Source organism: Mytilus edulis, chromosome 12 (assembly GCF_963676685.1).
Source record: "Mytilus edulis chromosome 12, xbMytEdul2.2, whole genome shotgun sequence".
In the NCBI taxonomy this organism is placed as follows: domain Eukaryota; kingdom Metazoa; phylum Mollusca; class Bivalvia; order Mytilida; family Mytilidae; genus Mytilus; species Mytilus edulis.
This window is the reverse complement of record NC_092355.1, coordinates 35,332,456-35,360,318: the sequence shown is the minus strand read 5'-3', so window position 1 is coordinate 35,360,318 and position 27,863 is coordinate 35,332,456. Positions and strand designations below refer to the sequence as shown.

General features: G+C 32.0%; 2 protein-coding genes across 2 annotated transcripts in view; one reads left to right on the top strand and one right to left on the bottom strand.

The window, feature by feature from the left end:
• The window catches only part of LOC139498337 (neuralized-like protein 4), a 226,625-nt gene that overhangs the window by 46,386 nt on the left and 152,376 nt on the right, over window positions 1-27,863 (bottom strand). The gene's annotated exons all lie outside the window — the stretch shown is intronic.
• LOC139499257 (leucine-rich repeat-containing protein 15-like) lies at window positions 505-27,793 on the top strand. Its single transcript, XM_071287931.1, has 12 exons — window positions 505-700; window positions 8,483-8,688; window positions 11,147-11,218; window positions 13,266-13,337; window positions 17,442-17,513; window positions 18,168-18,239; window positions 19,570-19,638; window positions 21,327-21,398; window positions 22,945-23,016; window positions 23,855-23,926; window positions 25,883-25,951; window positions 27,541-27,793. Exons 2-12 carry the CDS (start codon window positions 8,528-8,530, stop codon window positions 27,791-27,793), a joined length of 1,056 nt encoding a protein of 351 aa, XP_071144032.1. The 5' UTR covers window positions 505-700; window positions 8,483-8,527.

The following is a 27,863-nucleotide window of genomic DNA, read 5'->3' as shown; positions in this document are numbered from 1 at the left end:
CCATCCCCCTTGATTTCGGGATAGAAGACCAAATTGTCATCTACTTGATTTCAGGATAGATGACCAACTTGCCATCCCCTTGATTTCGGGATAGGTTAACAACCTAGCATCCCCCTTGATTCAGAGATAGATGACCAACCTATTATCACTCTTGATTTTGGGATAGATGACCAACCTACCATCTCCTTAATATAGGAATGGATGACCGACTCCCCATCTCTCTTTTCTGTATTTGTATGGTTGGGCTAGAATTTGGTGTTGTATTTCTAAATAGAATAAACATTTTCGACACATCACTTCACTTAAGAAACTGTGAACCATAAAGATTAAAAACAGTTTGTCTAATTTTATAAATTGATGATTTATTAAATTGAATAACAAATTTAAACGTGTAGGTCAATACGTGCTTTCTTAGACAAATGACTGCAAGATGTTACATAGACATATTCTATTTTTATATCGTTATTCATACTTATCTTTGTATGTGTAACAAAAGCACTTACATGTACGGAATAAATAAAAATGATAAAAATATTTTTCGTCTGAAAGAACTAAAACAATAGTAGACATGTGTTACATACTTTGACCATCCATGCGTTTCGTTAAATATTTTATCTTTACCAATGTGTTACTTATGAAATATTTCTTCAAGTGTTCGGTTGTGTGATCAGATTTCTCCAGTTGTGGTTGATTCTATAATGTAAGTACAGTTATACATTTACATAGTATATTGTTTTAAGCTACTAACATTTATAAAAATAGCACTAATGCCTTCTTACTTGTAAAGACGACGATATGTTTGAACTTTTTTGCTATATTTAAGCATTTTGGACTTTTTCCGTTCTCAAATCATATTTGCATGATATCAAATAATTAAACATAACATACCATCTACGAAGAGCTACGTGCTTCTTGTTGGCCAAGTGTCGTTTAAGTATTTTGTTTTTAGATTGTACTACTGATTTCGACTTTTCCAAAAATGTTGTTTATTTGAAACTGTCATTTATTTTAATGTATTAAAATAAAATAATATCCCTTACTTATGTCTGTTTTCATGATTTCTATGCAGTCTTTTTGCATGATATTTTAATGCATACTTTTGTTATTTCTATATATGAAAATTAATAGAAGATAAATTACGGTTTCAATATTATCACATATTTTTTTATATTTATAGTGTAGGCTTGCTTTCTTTTTTCACCGTATTTTCTTTTCTGTATAACTTATACAGCTTAAGCATTTCCTGAACCCTCTTGCTGCCGGATGGTTTTCAAAATTGCATATTTTGACTGATTAACTTGTTGGATTCACTTCGTATATTACTTGAATTTATCATATATTTAGTACTAGATACACAAATTTGGCATATCTACTAAAGCTTCTTTACTCCAGGCTGTATCATCTACCTGTACCGCATAACCAATATCGCATAGCTAAATTCTTAACGCATACCACGTATTGCACCTTTTTTAGATTCTTGAACAGCCTCGGTTGTTATCATATTTTCTAATTTTTGTGCTATTTTCACATTTCCTGACCGGTGTGAGAAAAAATATTTCTCCTCACTAGTACAAAAATCTGTTCTCAGCAAATAATTGGTTGAAATTTAACTGTGACGTTATGTTTTCTTGTTTTCTTCGGAGTTTTCTTATTGTGACGTCATGAAAAAAGTCGACTGTGCCTGATGACGACACATCAAAAGTAAACTATTTTCCTTAAATCTTTGAAAAGGAAGGTAAAAATCATAAGAGAAACAGATTCCACCACTGTAACTCGTGTATTACGATATTTCTCCACTCTCAAGAGTTAAATTTTAAATATTTAAAAAGCTCGGCAAGTCTCGCGCTTTAAATATTAAAATTTAACTGTCTCCAGTGGAGAAATACCTTTAAACACTTGTAGCAGTTGTGGAATCTATATGTCTTCAAAGTTGCGTCATCAATGCGTGACTTCATATATCGACTGACGTCAAATTTTGACATATGATGTCTAGTTGACTTATTCCCTGGCATGATACGAAATGTAACCACATTTAATTAGAGTCAGAAAGAGGGCTAAGCAGCAGTTAGAACCATCTAGGATCATCTAATTTTGAGGGGACTGGAATGGAGAGCTGAGCTAGCAAATTTGATGAAATCAGGATTTTTAGTTTAAACATAAGGACGGCCAGATTATTTATCTTCAATCTGACTGGGTTTGGCCAGAATATTCATTTTCTAATCATTCCCAAATTGACTACAAATTGGACCCTCTTCGTCACTTCTTATCATTAACCTTTCAGCCCGTTATGATACAGATTTCGTAATATTGTTATAAAGTGAGTCCTCGAAAAAAGTAGTTTCATTATCCAAAATGAAAAAAAATAGCGAGTCTTTTTTTTTTGTTTCATGGACAAAGTTGTATTTTTTTAGGTTAAAATAGAGGGGAGAGTTCACTGCATATCCCTCAAAACAACAAATGATAACACTTTTTCTTGATTTTCTGTTTATAATGAATACCTTTGTAAATTGTTACACAAATGTATATCAGGCCAGAATATTTATTTTTCATGTTTGACAAGACAAGATTATTCATTTTAATCTAAATTGGGGCCAGCATACATATTTCTAAAATCTACCAGACCCCATCTTAGAATCAAATGATTGTCCCCTTACATATCATGCGGATTTTGTTGGAAGTATATGATAAACAGATTAAAACACAACTTAACATTAAGTGGTAACATTTGCTAAAATTATAAATCATTATGTAACAAAGTCTCCAGCATCGAATGTTAGATAATTATTAATACAAATCAATACACAGGAGAGGTTACATTTGGTCAAATTATACATCATTATGTAATGTAACAGTAATGTCTCCAGCATCGAATGTTAGATAATTACAGATCAATACATAGGAGTGGTATTATAAGTCCAGATGATATGTTCAGAATATTTATAATTTTTATGCGTGATAAGACAAGAATATTTTTTTTCTAAAATCTGCCAGGCATCCACCTAAGAATCAAACGGTTATCCGCTTCGATATCACGAAACTGATTTTGTTAAAACATATGATAATTAGATCAATACATGGTAAAATCCGTATCGAATGCTGAATCACCACTCGATCAATGTGTGCCCTCGGGACCGTCTGCCCTCGGAACTGATATTTGTTTCTCGTGGTTATATAGCATGCGATACAGATTTTTCCATGGATTGTTCTATATTTATTGCATATGTTTACTATTTTACAAGAAGTATCAAATCAACAAGTACGTATGTCTGAATTTTTGCAGTCTAAGTTTTCCTTAGGTCTACATTAAACATGTGTAAGGCCTTTATTTCTTCATATGGGTTTATCTTGTAAAAAATTGTTTATGTCTTTCATATGACGTGAATTTAACTCAAACTTCTTTATTTTTTATAATTTATGATAAAAAATTATTAGCATAAACGATTCTATACATTTTACAATGTTTCTATTATTCAATTATTTCCATTCCAAAATTTCATATAACTTCAGCCTAATTGCAATAATTCTTATAATTAAATGAAATTAAGATTGTACCGTTTGTTTTTTTTCCTAAAAAAGATCTGAAATATTGAATTGGTCAAAATCTTAGTTGGTTATTGAAATTGTCAGAGCTATCAATTCAGTAGTTCTCAAACATCTAACGAAAATGATTGGCAATCAGTGTTAGCATTTTTTATACTGCATCACTGAGGTTGTGAGTTCGAATCTTGCACGAAACACTAGGATTCTGGCAACAATTATAAGGTTATTTCCCGGTAATCCGGCTTCCTCTACCAAATACAAAACACCAAAACCTGGCGGCCAATCAATTGCCAAGAGTGCTGAAAGTTGCATTAAAATTATAATGCAACAACGTTTGTAACCTTCATTTTGATTGCATAACGTCACTACTTTTCATGGCATCAATTGACACTAACTAACGCGTTGCCAGTAAACTTGATTTGCGACCATCAAATCACTAATTGAGCTTAAAATACAATACAGTTATCTCCTAAATCTCCTATTTTTTGTGCCTTGTTTTGTTTGCTGTATGTCAACAATCTCTTGTTTTTTTCTTTCTTTTTTTTTTAGAGAGGAAGGCTTTAAAACATTAAGCCTAACAGGAAACATTATGTTGTCTGGAGATATTGAAAATAAGTGTATTCTTTGAAACTCGTCTTTAGTAGTGTTTCTAATAATATGTAGCTTTGTTTAATTTTGATTTCTCATTGATGTAATTTGTTTATAAATGGAGTTTTTTCCAAATGCAGGTTCGTGGACATTTTCATTATCATCGGTAGCGGATTTTTATGCTGATTGATTATTTATTTGACAATGTGAGGCGGCCAGATTATTAATGTTCAATCTGCCTTGGTCCGCCTGAGGCAGAATATCTATAATCTGATCATTCCCAAATTGACTACTAATCTGCCATTTTTCACCACCCCTCAGCATCAAACGTTCAGTCCGTTATGATACAGGTTTATGGGTCAACTCTATTGCATTTTAAGCTCTAACGGCTTCAATTGGTGATTTGATGGTCGCAAATTTAGTTTATTAGCGATAATATTGTTATCTCCTTTCTAATGAAACTGAAAGAAAACAACGTTAAATCATACATTTAATATCTGTCATACGTCGCCTGTTATGAATTGATGTCATAAAAACTGTTGACGTCATCCCATCAAAAAGAACGTTACAAACGATGTTGCATTAGAATACGTAATATCATTTAACGTGAGTCCTCGAAAAGAGAAGTTTTATGATCCAAAAATGTTAAAATTAGCGAGTCTTTTTATATTAAGATTTCATGAACGAAGTTATATTTGTTTAAGTGAATAGAAAGGGAAACGTTCACTCCATATCCCTCAAAATAACAAATGATAAAACTTCTTTCCGAATGTTCTGTTTATAATGGATACATTTGTAAATGATTACAAAAATGTATATCGGGCCAGAATATTAATTTTGCATGATTGATAAGACAATCTAAATGGGGCCCAGAATATTTATTTCTAAAATCTGTCAGATCCAACCCTAGTATCAAACGATTGTCTCCTTACATATTATGCGGATTCTATTAAAAGTATATAGTAAACGGATTAATACACAACTTAACATTTAGTGGTAACATTTGGTCAAATTATACATCATTATGTAATGTAACAGTAATGTCTCGAGAATCGAATGTTAGATAATTACAGATCAATATACAGTCGGGGTAACATTAGTGCAGAACATATGCAGACGCGTAGCTACGTTTACGTCAAAACGCCCGGGTGAACACTTGCATTTTTATATCCTGAATAAAATAAAAAGAACTGGTTAAAACACCACAGCCTTGTAATTGCGATTAAAAGTGACGAAATTTACTTTTAAACTTAATTGTGCTCTATTCGGCCTTTTTAACATATTTGTGTTATTCGAGCGTCCCTGGTGGATCCTTTGTAGACGAAACGCGCATCTGGTGCAAATACAAAATTTAAATCTTGGTATATATGATGAGTTAATTCATATTATATATTTGTTCATTTTGTGTTAAAGTTTGAATCGACTGTGAATATTTCACTTTTCTTTTGTTAAAAGCAATTCATTATGTTATCTGCTGAGGTCGGAGGCGTCAATATAATCGCCGAGAGTCGGGCGTACACGAATAAATGATCTAGCTACGCCACTGGTATGTTCAGAATATTTATAATTTTTTGTGTAATAAGAAAAGATTATTTATTTCTGAAATCTGCCAGGCTTTCCCCTCAGAACAAAACGGTTGTCCGCTTACATATCACGGAACTAATTTTGTTAATATAAATGATTAACAGATCAATACATGGTAAAATCAGTATTGCATGCTGTATCACCACTCGACCAATGTGTGCCCTCGGGACATTCGGCCCTCGGAACTGATATTTGTTGCTCCTGGTGATACAGCATGCGATACGGGTTTTGCCATGTTTTATTCTATATTGATTGCCTTAGGTTCACTATATTACAAGAAGAATCAAATTAACAAGTACGTATGTCTGAATTTTTGCAGTGTAAGTTTTCCTTAGGTTTACATTAAACATTTGTAAAGCCTTCATTTCTTCGTATGGGTTTATCTTGTAATAAATCGTTAATGTTTTTCATATTACGTGAATTTAACTTAAACTTAATTCTTGATTCTTTATAATTTGTTATGAAAAATTATTAGCATAAATGATTGTATACATTTTACAATGTTTCTATTATTCAATTATTTCCATTCCAAAATTTCATGTAACTTCAGCCTAATTACAATAATACTGATAATTAAATGAGTTTAAGATTGTACCGTTATTTATTTTTTTGGTTCACCTAACAAAAGATCTGAAATATTGAATAGGTAAAAATCTTAATGTGTTATTGATATTTTCCATGCTATCAATTCAGTAGTTCTCAAATATCTCGGAAGATTGATTGCAAATTAGTGTAAGTAGTTTATAGACTGTATCTTTGTAATTGTGAATTCAAATCTTGCACGAAACAACAGGGTTCTGGCAACAATTATTTGGTTATCTCCCGGTCATCTGCCTTCCTTTACCAACAAAACAAAAATTAAAAAAAAAAAAAAAACGGGCGGCCAATAAATAGCCAAAGTTGCTGAAAGTTGTTTTAAAAGTCATCAATCATTCAATTAATTTAAAAATCTAATTTTACAGTTAAATTCTATGAAATAAACAAGAAATATACACGATTGATAAACATTATACAAATAGATATGGACTTGATTTTCTGAGCACAACAAGAACATACATTTAAGTTTCTGGATGTTTGTTTTTTTTTTTGGTTTTTTTTTTGTGATAAAATTAGCCCACATACGTGCAGTTACATACATACTTTTACCATTAACTTTAGAAGTAAGAATATTTCACAGTAGATAAGCCTAGTCACATACATCACCATTTAACAGTAGCACGATTATTTCAGAATCTCTTTTTTTTTGCCTCGTTTTGTTTGCTGTATGTCAACAATGTCTTGATTTTAGATTTTTTTGTGTGTGTTTGATTTGTAGAGGAACGTGTTAGAACATTAAGCTCTAAAGGAAACATCTTGTTTTCTGAAGATATTGAAAATGAGTATATTCTTTAGAACTCGTCTCGTGTTTACGAGTATTTTGATTTTTTCTTGAATTACTCGGTTAATAAGTGGCTTTTTTCTAAAAGCAGATCGTTGACATTTTCATTAACAGCAGTAGCGGAATTTTTTGCTGATAGAATATTCATTTCACACCGGAATGGACATTTGGTCACTTAGATATTCTTCCAATCGGCCGTAAAACCTTTGCCATATCGGACGTCTGTTTTGCTGTGCATTATATAAAATAGGTCACCTACGTCCATATTCATCTTAGTCTGTGCCTATTTCAGTACTAACTAATTGTGTTTATTGTGAGATTGTTCTAGTCCTGAACAACCATGACATATTTGCCACGAGACTTTTATCAATCAATCAATCATTTTCAAACTCCTTTGTTCGCCTATTGTTAAGCTGTTTGTGCAAACGCAAATTTCTCCAACTCAATGTTAGATTTTATTAAGGTACCGACTCTTCATTTTCAATTGGCCAGACCATTTTGTTTTAATAATAAAAATATTTTGATATCAATGAAATACAGGAACATTTTCCAACTTCAAATTAAATCCCCTGGTACTTTATTTTTAAGAAATCAAATGTGTTTTCTTACATCCCTACTGAAACAAAATATTAATTTTCCTAAGAATTTATTCTCCTATTTTGCCCCACCCTCTCCCCAGAGAACAAAATGAATAAAAATTTTAACAAATATGAATTGGGCTACAATTGATACAAAAGTTTACAGAACATTTCAATTGTATGTAATTTATAAGTTAGCAAGTTATATTATGTGTACTTTTGTTTTTCTTTTTGCTTTTTTTTCCTTTTTTGCTATAGCGTTGTCATATTCTTTTTTAATTATGAGTTTGAATGTATAATTTGATATTCTTGTAATTTAGAAAAAGTTAAATCTTGAAAATGGTAATTTGTCTCTATTTTTTGCCTTCTTGTGTTTTCTCTTATCTTGAAAAATAATGATTGTTTATCAAAATATAAATTACTGCCTAGCAAAATAATACATTCTATAGCAACTAGTTGTGTTTATTTCCTAAATATAGCGACACAGCTATATTTTGTGCAATGTCAATTTCATCATGGAATACTTTTTTCTTCAACCAGGGGTTCATTAATGGATGAGAATAGGTTTGAAATTTGCGTTACAATTTAAATAGGTATCAAATTATCAATTTAAGCTGCAATATAATAATAACAATAGGATAATATCATAAAGATATAAACTTTTTTTGTATTTGGCACAAAACTGGAGAAATACATGTACTCCGTACAATCGGACCTTTCCCCAGTTTCTCAGCCTCATACAACAAAGTTTATATTTTTCTGACATTGACTTAATACTGTATACTAATACGACATTATGTTTTGTATTTTACAGATAACTATATCAAGATAATCGAGAAAAACGAAAACATCTAATAACATGTTGATGTCAGTTACAGTTATAGTGTTTATAACCTTGCTTAACAGGGATTTAGTCAATGGATGTCCTTCACCTTGTGAATGTACTGATACAACAGTTGATTGTTCACAAACGGGTTTAGATGAAATACCGCAAAATATTTCTTTAAACACAACAATTTTGTAAGTACTATACATTACATATGTTATAATCTCAGGTGTTTGTGCATTTGTACTGAAGCTGACTCTTGAACTTTGCTTAATGCATAGATGCGAATACAGATTTAAAACAATATGAGGGAATCATATCACATAGATGGAGATCGAGGGCTTGTGAGTGGATATATTATAACAAAAGTGTCCATCAAATTCTTAATTCATCGCTGTACGCCAAGTCTAAACTTTATTGCCGTTCTCCATGGCAACTCTGGGCACTTTCAGTATTGTTTTTGAGGCGCCTAGTTGAAATTTAAGGGCCCCAACTTATTTTGTTAAAGGAGTAGATTTAGTAAGACCCCTTTTTGGCCCAAAATATAGCAGTTTTACAAAATGGTGAAAATGTAATCTTTTAGCTATTTACTGGAAAGTAGAATGCTTCTGCTACATAAATATGGGCTTTTTTTGACAATACAATGCACATATATAAGGTACCAGCATTATTAAGTCATTCTAAATTACTGAAATCTTCTCAATTTTAGCACTTTAGTTAAATTCTAGACGGTTTCCGTCTGAAATGAAAGAGGCCGCATTCGTGTTCATTCATAATATAGAAATCTAAGTTGTATTTGACGATAATACATAACATAAATAAAGGTTGAGGATGAACACGGATGCGGCCACTTTCATTTTTGACAAAAACCATCTGAAAAGTGACGTTTTTTTAGCATATTTGATAGATTTTACATATTTAAGCTTGAATCGGAGCCTTTATCATGACTAAATCAGTCCAAATCTTACCCATAACCGAATTGAATCAATTGAAGTAGACACTTAAGTGTCCAAAATATTTAGTTAGATGAACCTGAAATTTGAGGCCCAATTGGCCCTTACCGGACCTACTCCTTTGGTGAAGTAATAGAATACAACGAAAGTGCACTTTTTATCTTAAGACTTGGAGAAACTGATTTAAGAACAAAATTTCTCTTTTCAACATAAACATACTTTTGACATTTTGACATTATGGCTGTTTCTATAAAACATTAATTTGTTATTTCAAATCGAGGACATCCTAGTATAGTGTTGATCAAATGTATTATTTAATTTGTTTATATTGAAGATTGGATAGCGATCTAGATATTGAAGTTTATTCACAAGAATTTGTTTTTTCTTTTGAAATTTTGTAAATAGCGATGCATGGATAAGTTATCGTTAATACAGGTTTGTGTATATTTCGGAGTTTAGTATGACGTTCATTATCACTGAACTGGTATATTTTTTTTAGTGGCAAGTTGAAGCTACGCCTCCGAGTGCGGGAGTTTCACGCTGCATTGAAGACCCATTTGTGGGCTTCGGCTGTTATCTGCTTTTTGGGCGGGTTGTTGTCTCTTTGAAACATTTACCACTTCCATTCTCATTTTTTGCAATGATTCCATGGAAAACTGGACAGAACCTCTTAAGTAATGCATATTCAACAGTTTAGACGAAAACACCACGAAATAATGAAAAAACATAGAAGCTTTTCAAGAATTATAACACATGTACATACATGTAATAATATATGGGGTATATTTGACTTTGCGGAAAACATTGTTGGCCGACCGGTTTTGCGTTTTATAAAGAACTTACTGTTTCTTGAAATTATCGATCTCATTTTCCTGCTATAACTAGACAATAGGATTTTTGTTTGGGGAGAGGTTTTTTTGTCGAGCCTACGACTTCCGCCGAAGAAAGCTCTACATAAAGATAGTGATCCGGTGTCGGCGTAAACATACTTCTTAAAACCTTAATATTTTAGAAAATTTTCAATTGACATCGACCTTATTTTATGAATTAGTGGACAATAACCAGTTTCCTTAGTCAAGTCCATTTCTGAGATACTAAAACTAATTGGTCTGTTATATTTGTTGTTTGTAATGATCGTAAGGTGTTCATGTAAAATTGGTAGGTGCAATTTGAACTTGACCTCATTGTGATGGTTCATTGGTAAAAGTTATTAATGATAATGATACCTATAATCTGTTTATATACTTCATTCACGGCCCAACATTTATCTTACCGCCATTACTTTGCATTTCAATGTTAATTGTTGTTAACTGCTTGGTCAGGCTTTGTCTTTCACATTTTTCAAAATGGTCCTTATTGAGTAAATCATCAGCAATCTGTCTTGACTGAGCAATCAAATGAAAGTCATCATAATTCTGTCTTTTCAATAGACTTTATAGTTTTCTTTCATATATTCAAATGTAGTTCATACAATATTTGGTCTATCCTTTACTAGTTCAAACCAAATTATTTTAATATACACGATACCATGGATAATTGTAACTCAAGCTTCATTTATTATTAACCTTTTTTTTTACAGATGTCGAATTTAATGACATTTTTCATGTAGATGCCAACGAATATTTTCATAACTGCAGAATGTAACAGAAATGTAGGTTATATATATCAAAATAATGAGATTTAATTTACATATTTTCAGATTACTTGATGGCAATAACTTAACAACAGTAAGACCAAATGCGCTTTCTGGTTTATCATCCCTTATAGAACTGTAAGTTATGATACAAAGGCAAGGCAGTAGATTTTTACCGTAATGAAAATGCAATAAGATAAATTCCTTTAGAAGCTAAAATGGACGGATATTACATAACTTCACTTTCATCATGTTAATGTAAGTTGTTATCATATTTTCAATGTCCATCGTCTCCTGTTTGTTGGTCCTGATGTTATATATTAACTTAACATTGCACCGACATCTTGCTACTTGTATCGACTTATGTTGACATTTAACTACATGTTTACGAATTGTATTTGTGCTAACGAAAGATACCAAGGTGATATGCAAACTCATAAGTCGAAAAAGACTTCATTCCGTCTGATTGGCTGTTGCTACCTATAAATAGAAATACCACAACTAGAAAATCGAAAACATCTCTTTGGTCGTCGAGCTAAGTTCTGATCTTAACCTTATTGACAATTTTTAGATGCATGTAACTGTATCCTATAGTTCAAGTTCATTATGATCGAAGCAGTCAAAACAGTATTTTTTTTTAAATTATACAGTGAAAGGAAATTATCTATCAGACAGGAAGTGGAATTAATATGAAATGAGAAGGATCAAGACTGGGAACGTTTCTGTCTATCCTAAGTCATATGTAACTCCTTACTAATAGGATCTGCTGACTCATTAGGGGCATCTGAGATCACCCCAAGTTGGAAGTGGTTTTTTTTTTTTTTTAATTTATTTGACTTTTTTTTGTCTTTCGTTTATTTTTTGTCATGGCCTTGTCAGTTTCTTTCGACTTATGAGGTCTCTAGTATCGAGGAATTCATTATTTCTTTTCTAATGCCTAATCACTGCAAGATTATAAGCATGTCATCCTGTTTTACATTCATATAAATTGTTGAAAGGGTTCAGCGTTAGTTTTTTGTCAGGAATAACTTCCCCCTTTTTATCAGTAGGCATCTAAAACATGACTGAAATGTTTAGCTATCATCTTTTGATTGAGTTAAGCCCCTTTACCTTAAAAGGGGCCCATTGTTGAAGATGCAGGTGAACCTCTTGTTTTCACAGTTAACAAGTAGATACCGACTAAGTTTAAGGCTTTTCAGTCAACAATAACTTTGTCCGAACTTTCTTTAATTTTATTTAATTTTAAGATAAGCTGTGTGTTATGACAAAAATACAGTACTCAGAGCAAACTTTTGAAATATATACATGTATTTGTTTCTGTATTTATCTGATTAGATTTACTTTTTTTCAATGTTTACCTTAATTTCTCATCACTTTCGTACGTCGTCCTTCGTCGTTAACCTTTACAAAATTCTTCGTCCCTGTAACTACTGATCCAAACTTAACCACACTTGGCCACAGTCAATCAAATGTTGCCTGAGACACTAACTATCAACCAAGATGGAAGACATGACTAAAAAAAGTAAAGAAGCCAAATATGCAAGTTTTGTCTAACATCTTGAAAACCATGACATGCTTAATAAAATTAGAAAATTTTACGAGTGCAAAAACAGTTTGGATGATGAGATATGCCTATTGTCCATTCACTTTCAAATTATCAGATAACTTTTTAAAGTCTGATGACCCATTTTTATAGTTATTGCCATTTAATGAGAAATTTTTATTTTCTATTGGTGTTTTTATAAAATCTGAAATAGTCTAATAGATAGATCAAAACATAAGTAGGCAACATTGATCAGCAAGACAAGGTTTTAAACATTCTGATGAATATTTTTGAATTTGTTTGTTCACCTTGAACAAAGAGCCAAGTGAACTTTTATTATCACGTCTTGGCGTCCGTCGTCGCCTGTTCACTTTAACAAAAATATTATCATCTGAAACTAATAGGCAAAATCTAACTAACCAATATTGTTAGCATGGCTAAAATGAAACATAGGGGTAAATTACTAGTGTTGTATGTTATTTTGATAACCGTCTACTCCATATCAATTAAAAGACAAATATAGTGTATTTAATCAATGAATGGAGATCGAAATTGATAGTATTTGGTAAGTCCAGTACTTAATCTGTTTGATTCGATTGAACATTTTTTTTTTAATAATCAAGATATTTGATTTTCTTCCAGGAGTTTAAAGGATAACACGTTAGTAACTTTACCAGAAAGTCTGTTTTCTAACAACACAAAACTTGTAACATTGTAAGTCTGATTTATGCTCGTTTTAGACTTTATGGTAAATAAGATTGTATTATAAAGTTTGATCACGAACACATATCTGATGCTTTCCATTTTACTTCTGTGCCGACAACTCAGCAGTTTTGTCATCTTTCTATTTTGATTAAGTTCAATATCTTATGTTTAAATTTTAATTCAATAAAAATTACATACATTACGTCAGGTTGACAACATATACATTTGATCGATGAAATGACTGAAGATCAAACTATGAAATGTTTGGTAACTTTGATGTAAGAAGGTTAACTTAGTGTGTTCATGATCATTGCATTTTTAATTTATCTTTACTGAATAATAATTAAGAAAATGTACTGGAAGAATGGAACGCCAACACTGTCTTGTTATGACCATTTTCATTATATGATGTGCATTTACCTTTATATAATGTGAACTTGTCCCTATATGATGTGCAAACACCTTTAAATATGATGTGCAAATATCCTTATATGATGTGCAAACACCTTTAAATATGATGTGCAAATATCCTTATATGATGTGCAAATGTCCTTATATGATATACAAACATCATTATATGATGTTAAAACATCATTATATGATGTGCAAACATACTTATAGGATGTACAAATATACTTATATCATGTGCAAATATACTTATATCATGTGCATGTATACTTATATTATGAGCAAATCGAAACGTCATCATATGATGTGCTTTTATCGTCGTTATGGTCCATGAACATGATTACGATTACTGTTTACGTCATAACTGATTCCGATCTGCTTCTGTAAACTATAAACCTGGCTCAAATCTGAAGCTATCCATAGCAAAAGTGCAATTTATAGGGAAAATGAGACAACGCAATTTAACAAAATCAACGTCTCAAATATTTCTGAGAAAGATTAATGCAGAAGCTATAGTTGAAGAAATTCCCGGTTGCGACGAAAATATGATAACACAACTTTTGGAGCTCTTTATACCTTCCTATTCGGTTTGAACAAAGGCTCAATGTTGAATGTCGTACTTTGACCTTTAATTGTTTCCTCTTACAAATTATGACTTGGATGGAGAGTTGTCTCATAGGCCACACCACATCTTCTTATTTCTATTCATTACAAAAGACACCGTTGAACAGTCAGTTTTAAAAATATTTTATAACAATAGCTATAAAATTATCTACTCATGCATAATATGGCGATATGGTTTGTTTTATAAAATGAAAAGTATAAATTGTAAGATGTATAATGTAGTATTAATTATGGACAGTGATATTAAATCTAGTATATATTATAATCTATACTATACCAAAGAAAGAGACCGACTGCATTGAGCCGCACCTCCTCTAAAACCATGTAATGTCGGTAATATTTGTGATGTTTACATGTAGTACTAGACTAGTGTTTTGAACTTTTTGAATTTGTCTTTGAAACAATTTTTTTTCCACGCCATTTTTTTAAAGAAAATATCAGAATTTGGAGACCGCATACTCGTCGACTGCCCGCGAAATGTGAAATGTCGAAGTTAGGTAATGTTCACATATTTGAATATATATACAGATTGTTTATTATCAACTGATTTCAATGGAGGGTTTTTCTAATTGCTAATTAAATTCTGTAACTTGAGTATGTCAACAGATTCGGAGTAGTGTCAACGGTTTCGTCTGTTACAAGGGGTTGATTCCTAATTAAGTGTTTTAGATTTTAGTTTTCATCCGATTAGATGTGAATTTTTCCATTGTGTTACTCGTTTTGATCCCTTTCGGTAATGTCAACGGATTTCACGTAGCTCGTACGGTTATTGAGTTGAAAGGGCAAATAAACATTGAAAATCACACTTTGCCACACTTTTCCAATTTAGGGTATTTAGTATTTTTATTTTCCAAACGAGATGAATGGGGTAACGCCCGTCTTTTGCATTATGTTCCATGTTTTTGTCTCTTTTAAAGAAATATAATTTAATATATAAACCGTGTCCAATTCCTTACTGTGACTACTTTATTACTTTGTCCACCCTCTTTGATTCAACTCTTGCCCAACTGTACCGCGATTTAGCTCCCATCTAGTAATTACAATTCAGAATACTTTGCTTGCTTGATACAATGGTGTTTGACAAGGACAAAACTTATCACCTTTCCTATTTTCTTTACTTTTGATTGACTGAGAACATTTCCTAGCGAGCAACAATATTACAGGACTTAGCAGCACTATACCAGAGGATCTGAAAAGAGAATTAGAAATATATCTGACGCTTTTTATCATATTATACGCAGATGACACGGTTTTGATGGCCGAAACAGCACAGGACCTGCAGACTCAACGATATGTCTTACATGATTATTGTAAGGCTTGGAACTTGAAAGTAAACAGTTGACGTTGACATAATCAAAGCCTTAAAAGTTGGTGTTTAGTTTTGGACGTTTGCCAAAATAATCTCGGATTTTCTTACAATAACACGAACATAATATAACTATTTGGGAATTGTTTTACTCAATCGGGACAAATGACAAAAAAAATCATTTATCCGATAAGGCTTTAAAAGCCATATACGAAAATCTGAAAATTGGAAGGATGTATCAGCTTTCTGTAACATGTCAACTTCATCTTTTTGACAACATTATTAAGCCCGTTCTATTGTATTGGTGCGAAGTATGGGGTTTTAGCAATAATTATATATTACACAAGAAATGAACGATAAACAAATATCTTACATATCAACTAACGACAACCACTGAATTACAGACGCCTGACTTGAGACAGGCACATACATACCAAATGTGGTGGGGTTAAACATGTTAGGGGGATCCCAACGCTCCCCTAACCGGAGACAGTGGTGTAACATTACAGCATAAGAACGAACTATAAAAATAAGTTGAAAAAGGCTTAACTCATCAGATGGATACAAATAGAAATACTACAGAGTTGACGTGGCCAGGTACTTGTATATTCCGACAACAACAAAAAACACTACGTACAGATCTGAGAGTACTCACAGCTACTGGCAGCAAGTTCAAAGCCACTTATAACTTATAAAAAAAATCATGCATCTAAGACTTACACCACTTGACCACCGAGCGCCCATCCCTTTCATTCGAAATGGATTAAAGGAGATAGGGAATGAACTTCAACTCGGTGCATTACATTTATGTTCAGCTTTTTATTATGTTTTCGCGCATATATTTCACAGTTTCAACTATAGATGAATATGGATGGATGCTCGGCGTCCAGCGGCAAATAAATATGCATATTCGTAGGAGAACATGTTTATGTGATATAAATAATAACCCTGCTTTGAACTAGACCGACCCCCTGAGGCAGATATTTTACATGCTGGTTTACAAGGTAACAGTCCGAAGCAAGGCATGTCACCTTACCGAGACACATTATTCTGATTCCGTGCCGACCAGCCTTTGCTCTTAGTCCTTAATTTTGCGTGCTGACCAGGGAAGCAGCAAGTATCAATTTTACTTTGGTCTTTGGTTTTGACGCGGCCGGGTTCTAACCCACAACCTCCCGCACTCGAAGCGAACATGTTACAACCAAAGCACCACCACTAGACAGTAACCCTCAATATAAAAGCGTTCATGGGAAGCCGCTCATAAATACACATCTAGACTCAAGTAATAAGGGTTAACGTACCGACTATTGATTTTTTTTTGCTAAGTGTAGAAAAAGGGGGCTGCATGTTTTTTTGTTTGCATATCATGTAAGTTTATTTGCATATCATGTAAGTTTATTTGCATATCATATAAGTATGTTTGTACATCATATAAGGATATTTGCATATCATATAAGGATATTTGCACATCATATAAGAATATTGCAAATCATATAAAGGTGTTTGCACATCATATAATTATTACCATTGAACATGTTTAACACACATCTTCTATGCGTCAGTCTTTGATTTCTTAAAATGTTATGTTGGATATTTTCTTCGTTTCCATTTAAATAGAGTTTTAATATACGCGTGTAGCAACAGGTTAGCAAGTTTATTAGCATTATAAACATATTGAAAACAGGAATATCCAATTAGAAGTCTATGGTAAGTTTAATATTAGTGATCTAATGTAGTATTTTCTAACATTATCAAGATAATTAATTTTCTTCCAGAGATTTAGAGAATAACCTGTTAGTTAGTTTACCAGAAAGGATCTTTTCGAACAATAAAAATCTTCAAATATTGTAAGTATGATTTATTCTCAACGTATACCTGCGGTTGAAGTCATACAACTTTGCTCAGTGTATGGAGCACTAAAAAATAATGCTCATAACATGAAATCCAGCATTTTGATTGGTTGATTTTTAAGTATGAGTACACACAACTGACTTGAAAGGTTTATGACTTTAGGGACTGGACTTATTATGTAATATATTGAATATTTAATCACGTACACACATATCTGATGTACCCGAATAGACTTGTTTCCTGAAAACACTGCGTTTTGATATCAACCTGTTTAATTGTGACAATACTTAATTTAGAATTATAAAGCAACAACATATACATCAACAACATCATGTTGACGAAAAATGCATTGGATACATTGAATAACTGAAGTTCAATGTTTGGTATTTCGTATTTCGAATATCAATAGGAAAATTAGGTATCGACATGCTCATTGATTTTCTATTAGGTATTTATTGAATAACACGTTAGAACGTTGGTCAGTTAACATTGCCAAGTTTAACACAAATATGTCAAACCTAAACTTATCATAAAAAATGTGTAATCATGTTCCTATATAAAAGGGGTTTTAATATACTTGTGTAATGGCAAGCAAGCAAATTAATCGTCGTTCTACACTTTTGATATAAAGTTGGTATTCTTTATTCCAGAGATTTACTCAATAACATGTTAGTCAGTTTGCCAAAAGATCTTTTTTTGTCGAACACGAAACTTAATGAATTGTAAGTAAAATAGATATTTATCTAATAGTGTGTGGAATTTTTAACCTGTGTTCTTTATATCCTTCTTTATAATGTGAACGAACACGTCCTTCTTTCATGCTTATTTAAGGTTTAATGTCATTCAATATTCAAAATTTAATGTTAGAATTTCTTTTTGGTAATTTGAGCATTATTATAAAACAAAAGCAGATGAGACAACTTTCCACAAGAGAACAAAATAACACAGAAAATAACAACTATAGATCAACGTACGGCCTTTAACAATGAGCAAAGCCTATACCGCATAGTCAGCTATAAAAATCCCGAAATGACAATGTTGTCTTGATTAAATATGTTCTTAAATGATCAAGATGATAGATTATTAATCCATAATTGTAGCCAATAACACTAAATTAGTTTACCAGATAGTCTGTTATCATCGAACACTGTGTTACAAGATTAGTTAGTGTGGGTTATGCACATCCCAAAATTCATGTTTGTATATATACATATAAAATTGATGTTCCTCTATATGCTTTTGCATCAAATCCACATAAGGTCTACCATCATTTCAATTTTTTCGCAAAATTCCTGTGTGTGTCTTAATATTACCGTAAAAGGTTGCAGTTGAAAGATTAAATAAAGGCATCAACAATGTCAGTTTAAAAAAAGAATAAATAACTTTGAAATGTTTAGTAATTTGAATATAAGTAGGTTAATTGAGTGTGTTCGTAATCATTAACTTTGTATAACTTATTTACTAAATAATAAGTTAGAAAACCTCTCAAAAAATGAATAAACATGTTGAATACCATTTTTCAATATGTCGAACGTAATTTAAAAAAGAAGATGTGGTATTATTGCCAATGAGACAACTGTCCACAAGAGACCAAAATGACAAAGACATTAACAACTATATGTCACCATACGGCCTTCAACAATGAGCAAAGCCCATACCGCATAGTCAGATATAAAAAAAACGATAAGACAATGTAAAACAATTCAAACAAGATAACTAACGGACTTATTTACATATAAAAAAGGACGAAAAACAAATATGTAACATATAAACAAACGATAACCACTGAATTACAGGCTCCTGACTTGGGACAGGCACATACATAAATAATGTGGAGGGGTTAAACTTAATAAACAATTATTTTAATCATGTTCACATAAAACATGTATAAAGGGGTTGTGATATTCTTGTACGCAAAAAATGCAGCAAGTGTATCACCATTGTAAACTTATTGAATACAAGGAGATCAACTTGGTAGTCCTTAATAAGTTCAGATTTAGTGTTTTAATGTAACATGTTCTTACAAAATCTTGATACTTGTTTGTCTTTCAGAGATTTAGAGAAAAACAAGTTAGTAACTTTACCGAAAGATTTGTTTTTGAACACGAATCTTGCAGAATTGTAAGTAGAATTGATATGTATATCAGACTTAAACTTATGAAATAGTGACTGGAGTTTTCAACCTCGTTCATAATTAACATGTGTTCCTTTGTATACTTGTGTGTAAATTATATAAGTTTGACAGAAGGTCTGTTATCATCGAACACTTAGTTACACGAATTCACCGTTTCATAATCTAAAAGACTACGTGTAAGCCAATTGTTTGTACACCTAAATTAAAATCACGTCAAGTTATAAGATGAATTTCTATTGTTTATAACGTGTTAAACCAATCATAACGTTTTGGAAATATTACCCAGAATGCACTAGATTGTGATTTGTTATTGAAATTAATGCTTATAACATACTTTCTTTGATTAAATATTGTTTTGTTGATATGATCACGTACATATATATCGGATGTTCCTCAATATCAATGTGTAAAAAAACTCAGAAGGTCTACAATCATTTGAATTTGTTTGTAAACTTCCTTTGTGCATACTAATATTACTTTAAATGTCGCTGACTATTTATTGTATACAGTTAAAAGATTTAAAACATGCATGAACAATGTCAGTTTAAAGAGAAACGTTGCAAACAAATTAAAATTGTAAATTATGTTTATGCGATAAAAATCTGCATATTTGCATTGATATAGTTGGTTTTTGCTCCTAAATATGTGATCAAATTGGTTTATAAAATCTGACCATCGATTTTTTTCATGCTGCCATCGCAATGGCATTTCGATACAAATAATCATATGATATCTAAATACCAAAAAGTCTAACAACAAGCATGACGTACCGGAGTATCATTACGTGTTCCTTATTTGAATCTGAGCTAACGTAAAGTATAAACAATATATACAACGGAGATATAAGTACTTTGCCACCTACTTCCTCTCACAAATGATTAAATTTCTTCTCTATTTTTTGTGTCTCCAACTCGCAGTTCTCTTTTATCATCCTAACAAGATATCATTCACACTTGGACATGTGATCTCCGGCGGCTTAAATACACTCGAGTGAAGATAAAAAAAAGACAAACAGAATGCTTAAATTTTACAGGGAATTCAACCACGAAAAGTGGGAAATTTTTCGCAAGACTTATTTAAAAAAGTCAAACAAGATACACTCATTGTCATCCAATTAGCAGTTTGATCAACATATCCGTTAGAAAACATATTTAACCAAAAAGTATTATTTTACTATTATATTAACTGGTATTATAAAAAAAGAAGATGTGGTATGATTGCCAATGAGACAACTATCCACAAAAGACCAAAATGACACAAACATTAACAACTATAGGTCACTGTACGGCCTTTAACAATGAGCAAAGCCCATACCTCATAGTCAGCTATAAAAAGGCCCCGATAAGAACTTACTATAAGCAAAACATAAATCAATAGAACATATATCTGCCGATACCATAAGATGTTGCATGACTATTCGTTTTTTTTCTTTTTTTTTTGATTGGGAGTTGGTTTCTAGAAGCTTTGCAAAGCAGTCAAACTTGGTTAATGTGTCTATATTATTTTAAACATAATAAGATGAAAAGTAAAAAATGCGATTTTTTTCTTTAAAAAAAATATATATCTTATCGATTGAATACAAAGGGATTAGATTATGAAATCTTTGGTACGTTCAGTATCAGTTTTCTAAATGCCATATGCTCGTACATAATCATGATAATTGATTTTCTTTCAGATATATTGGATCTAACAACTTAGGATATTTACCAACAGATCTGTTGGTTTCGAACACGAATCTTCAAACATTGTAAGTAAGAATTATGCTCATCTTAGAATTGATTTTATTCTGGATTATTATATATGTATGTAATCATTTAAAAACACATCTTCAATATACGTATGTGAAGATAGCACAGCAGTTCGTAACAGACTCCTACTGGTCGGGAAGGGTCCGAATAGTTCGGCAAAGCACCCCGACAGTTATGTGCGTCCCATAACATTCGGGGAAACTCATCCGATTTTGTCTAGTCGGATTACAATCGTGCCTATGTCGTGACAGATTCTGCTGTATCGGATCAAATTCCTAACAATGTTCTGTGTATTCGGGACGGTGACCTGTGGAACGGGAATGATCTGGAAAAATTTTTCATTGCTGTTTTTTTGCCGATTGAGTCCAGATTGCATCCAGATCTTGTCGATTGCGAACCGTTTTTGCCGAAACCGTTCTGAAACAGTCCCGTTATTAATTCTAAATTCGACAATGATACCCACGTCAGAGTCCTGACAATTACAGAATACAATACGACTGAGACCAGACAAAGCCGTTTTCAATGCGATAGAGCGGAACGTGATAGGATTACGTTCCGACAGTACCTGATCATCCCGAATATGCCGACAGTTTTCGAACGGATAACCTCCGTCAGCGTCGGTTCACTGTCTTGTCACTATCTGATCTCTGTCGGATTACATTCAGTAGAATCGGGACGCAGTCGTGACAGATTCGGTCGAATTTTACCTGGCGAAAGATACAAATCAGATTAGAAGCGGATTTAGAACAATATATGATTGTTGTCGTGATTAATATTTTGTTTTTACAAATTTTAATTAAAGTTTGAATTTCCATCAACAATTCATAGGATCTTGATCAGACTTTTAATAAATTTTAATCGGGAATGGTCCTGTCAAGGACGGCAGTAAAAATCGTGAATGTGTGACCCCAGCTTAAATAATTTGAAGATTGTTTTGATTAAATATGTTCTTACATAATCAATATGATTGACTTAAATCTAAAATTGCAGCCATTCATAACTAAGAATGTTTACCAAATAGTCCATAATCTTCAAACATCAAGTAACATTATTTTATTAAATATTGTTTTGTTTTCAAATCACGTACATATTTAAAAGATGTTTCTCAGTATACATGTATGACGACAACCAGAAGGTATTCCAACAGGTATGTCACTTTAAAAAACACATATTTTATCTATTGAATACAAGGAGATTGAAATTATTCATCTTTGTTAATAGATATAGGAAGATGTGGTATGAGTGCCAATGATACAACTCTCCATCCAAATAACAATATATAAAAGTAAACCATTATAGGCCAAGGTACGGCCTTCGACGCAGAACCTTGACTCACACCGAACAGCAAGCTACATGTATAAAGGGCCCCAAAAATTAACAATGTAAAACCATACAAAAGAGAAAACCAACGGTTTAATCAATATAAAAACGAGAAACAAGTATGATCACATAAACAAATGACAACAACTGTACATCAGATTCCTAATTGGTGTGTTTAATTTCACATGTTCTTGCATGACCAGGATAATGGATTTTTTCTTCCAGATATTTAGGATCTAATAAGCTAGTAAGATTACCAGAACGTCTGTTTTCTAACAACAAAAAACTTCAAATATTGTAAGTATGATGTATGCTCACATCAGACTTTTTTTCTAACTTATGAAAACTGTTTAGTTAATCACGTACACACGTATCTGCTGTTCCTAAATATACTTGTATGCCGAGGACAAATTAGTGGTGTCATCATTATATTATGGATTCATTTTTTTCGTTGGATACCAATTTTCGTTGATTTTGTGGGAACAGGTGAACCACGAATTTAAAAATTCAACGAATTACAAATTTTCCATAGACTTGATGCAGATATTAGCAAAACCCCTGAATTAAAAATCCACAAGGTGTAAATTTTCCTGATTCCACGAAAATTGATACCCACGAAAATTGATACCCACGAAAATAAATGAATCCACAGTATTATAATTTTGTAAATATTATGCTAAATGTCAAAGCAATAACAATTACACCCACAATATCAGGCTGATGACAATTTCTTTTGATCTATTGAATTAAAGAAGTTCAACCATTGCAATATTTAGTAATTTTAAAATAAGTAGGTTAATTGAATATGTTCGTGATGTTTGCTTTTCTACTGGATATTTAGTGAATAACAAGTCAGAAAGTTTCCCAGATGGTTAGTTTACAGCGAAACATTTAACTTGTTAAACACAAATTGTCAATATGTCATCACATTAAAAGATCATATTAGATTTTTAATCCGGTTCCAACAAAAAGACTAGTTTCTAATATAAGTGCGTGACAATAGCTGAGTAGTTTTATCACTGTTCTACACTTATTGAAAACAAAAGGATCATATTGGGAATCTTTGGTCTGTTTATCATAGGTGATTTAACGTAACATGTTATTACGGAATCATGATACTTGATTTCTCTTTCAGAGGTTTAGAGAATAACATGTTAGCAAGTTTACAAGAAGGTCTGTTTAGATTCAACACAGATCTTAGATTTGTGTAAGTGTAGTTTATATTTATATCAAACTTAAACTTACGTGATAGTGTGTTGAAAGTTTAATTAGTTACCTATGTACCAGGATTATAATTGTATACGCCAGACGTGCGTTTCGTCCACAAAAGACTCATCAGTGACTCTTAGATCAAAATAGTTGTAAAGCCAAACAAATAAAAAGTTGAAGACCATTGAAGACCCTTAATTCAAAAAAGTTGTGCAAAATACGGCTAAGGTAATCTATTCTTGGGATAAGTAAAATTCTTAGTTTTTCGAAAAATTCTAAGTTTTGTAACAGGAAATTTAAAAACATGATCATATAACTAATATTCATTTCAACACCAAAGAGCTGACTACTTGGTTGGTGATACCCTCGAGGACGAAACGACCACCAGCAGTGTCATCGACCTAGTGATGTAAATAGGTATCAAAGGATAATAATTTTTTACGCCAGACGTGCGGCATCAACATACCTCGACCATATACACACTATGTTCTTCAATATTCGTCTGTGCTAATAGTGTAAGGTTTCCAGATAGTCTGTTTTCATCGAATACGTAGTTACAAAAGTTGTCACCCTTCTAGTGTCTACAAACACTTCCTCTTTACATGCTCATTTATCTTTTAATACTATTCAATATAAGACCAATACTCTTATAATTTCTTTGGTAATGTAAGTATTATTGTCTTGATTAAATATGTTTTATATAATCAAGGTGATTGATTTTATTTCAAAATTGTAGCCAATGACAACAAAGTAAGTTAACAAGATAGTTTGTTATAATCGATACTATGTTGCTAGAATTATGAATAACGAGTATCACAGACTTCATTGTATTGAACTATTGAAGACCGTTTTGTTCATATAATAACGTACTAACATAACTGATGTTTCTCAATATGCTTGTGTATCACTATCTTGGACGATCTACCATCATTTCAATGTGTTCGCAAACTTTCTTTTCGTATCCCAACATTTAAATGTCGGTCAATATTTATAGGTTGTTGTTGAAATTTTTACATAATGCATCAACACTTTCAGTGTAAAGAAAAATATATGAGCCAGTCCATGCGAAAAGGTACAAAAACGAAAAATTTACGAAATTCTAAAAGTGTGCATAATTTTTGGTAGTAGACTTGTGATTTATAAAACACATTTACTTTTTCTCATATCATCAAGCTGTGAGCTACACCCACCTGCAAGTGTTGAGACCCCCCCCCCCTTTTTAGTTTTACAAGATTTTAAGTGAATCATTTCATATATTTCAATCATTTTCAAAGTACAGTTTAAAAGGCTTGATTGGCCAATTGATACTGTTAACCCCGGGTAGCAGTGCGGATAAGGCTCTCGCTTACGATGCGGATATCAATGCAATCAAACCGGGCAACGGTTCGAATCCCGTGCAACTAAGGTTGATTTATTTAATATTTAATAACTTAACTTAACTTCAATTTCAATTTCTAAAACACAAGATGTCATAGTTTTTTGTATTTTCCCTCATGCTTTAATGTTGTCTTACTTTCTTTAAATCTGTAGAACTGACGCAAATTGTTGACTTTTGTCTCTGTAGTGTCGTAAATTTTTAAGTTTCTGGTCGGTATAGCATTAGTCCGGGAAACAATTGATTTTACACTTGCTCAAATACCAAATATTCAGATATTTCTTCGTCTTTTTCTGTTTCTGTTGACAAATTCGGGATATAATTGACAATCTTATGAATGTTTACATTAATGTAATTCTTTTTCGGATAAAATCGTTTTTCAAAAATAGTATAACAAACTTTGATAACGTGTCCTGTAAAGTTTCCCAAAAGGACTTTTTGTACCTTTTTCGCATGGACTGGCTCATATGTCCTCTATTGAATATACGGAGATCGAATTTGGTAATCTTTGGTTAGTTCAGTATCAGTGTTTTAATGTCTCATGTTCTCACATAATCATAATAATTGATTTTCTTCCAGGTATCTAGAATCTAACAACTTAAAAAGTTTACCGAAAGATCTGTATTTGAACACAAATCTTATTACATTGTAAGTATGACTTATGCTCATCTTATACATAGATATAGGGAGATGTGGTATGAAAGTCAATGGGACATCCCTCTATCTAAGTAACAATTATAAAAGTCAACCATTATAGTTCAAGGTACGGTTTTCAACACGGAGCTTTGGCTCACTACGAAGAACAACCTATAAAGGGCCCCAAAATTACTAGTGTAGAACTATTCAAAAGGGAACATCAACGGTCTAATCTATATCAAAACGAGTAACGAGAAACAAGTATAAACTACATAAGCAGACGACAACTACTGTACATCAGATTTCTGACTTAGGACAGGTATAATCATTTACATCGGGATTAAACGTTTTTAAATTAATGGTAACAACCCTTCTCCCATTTCTGAAACCATAGTATAACATCACAACATAGAAAAGCACACTATTAAATAGCAGTTGGAAGGCTTACCTCGGTCAAACTTTATTTTATATTATATTTTTTGTAATGTATATGATCTCGTGAGAAAAATCGTTGACTATTATTCAGTTCATATGTGTGAGTGCAATTGATATTTAATATTGTTTGGTATTTTTAACCTTGTTCATATGTACCTGGTGTTTTTTACATACTTTGGTTCCACAGATTCGTCACCATTCTATTTGCTATACAGATCTCCTTCTTACATGCGTGTTGAACTGGTGATGTTCCTCTGGTATCTTTCGTCCCTCTTTTATGTTATTCAATATTTCAAAATGTATTCTAGAATTCCGTTTTGTAATTTTAGTATTATTGTCCTTATTAAAAACTTTCTTAACTTGAATCATTTTTAAAAGTTGGTCTGATATCGTCGGACACAACGCTTCGACTGTTATACGTGTGATTGATTCTTATCTTAGACTTTATATGGACTTCCCCTTTTTGAATTTGACTTGTAGTTCAGCATTTTTGTTATACTTTTGTTAATATGAGTATTAGTGTCTTAGGCTTATTTACGACGACGTTAGCATGTGTATCTTATCATATGACAGGTTTAATTGCATATCTAATCATGCACATATTAACTGATGTTCTTGAAATTATTCTCGTTTGGAAACATCTCGTCGTCGTTTATTGTTTACTCACAATTCAGTTTTACTTCTTTATCTCACTGTTAATGTCGTTCAGTAATTCAATATTGCTGTTCAAAGCAAAATCAGTTTGATGAAAACTACATGTATCCTTTGAATGCACGGATAACAACATTTGGTATTTTTGGTAGTATTCAATTTCAAATTTGCATATAGGATTTTTGAATTTCTTATAAATCATTAGGATAATTTCAAAATAATTTTAAATTATGTGTGTTGTGAGTACTTGTTTTGTAGGGCAGTTGTTCCTCTTGTATTATAAAATGTTTACTTAATGTCTAATTTAAAGCTCTATCCTTTTCGATTTGATGATGTATACCTCCTTTTGCAAATATCTGTAGAAACATAATGCGACTTTGTCTCTTATCATTCCAATTTTGTTGCCGAATCTTGTATATTTCTTCAAATCAGGATTTAAAGTGGTTCACAGTTATGTCAAAAAGCAGACGTCACTTGAAATGGTAATTAACCTTATATTGAATTTAATATTTTAGGAATATGAACAAAAACCAATTAATATGCTGCCTCATGATTGACTTTAAAGACTGGGCGTCAAATAAAACACAGTTTACTTATGAAGGAACATGTATTAATTCAAATACCCCCATAGATATTCACAGTTTTAGTACGACCACCTGCATTATTCCAGAAAAGTTACAAATATTTCTTGAGGAAGTTCGCTTGTCTTATTTTGGAATTCTTGTCCGAATTCGGAATCCTCTGGTTTTATTCATTCGAATGCCTTAAAACAAATCCCTTTGACCCCCATTTTTCTATTTATAAATCTTTTACCTGTGTAATGATAAGCCACCTGTAA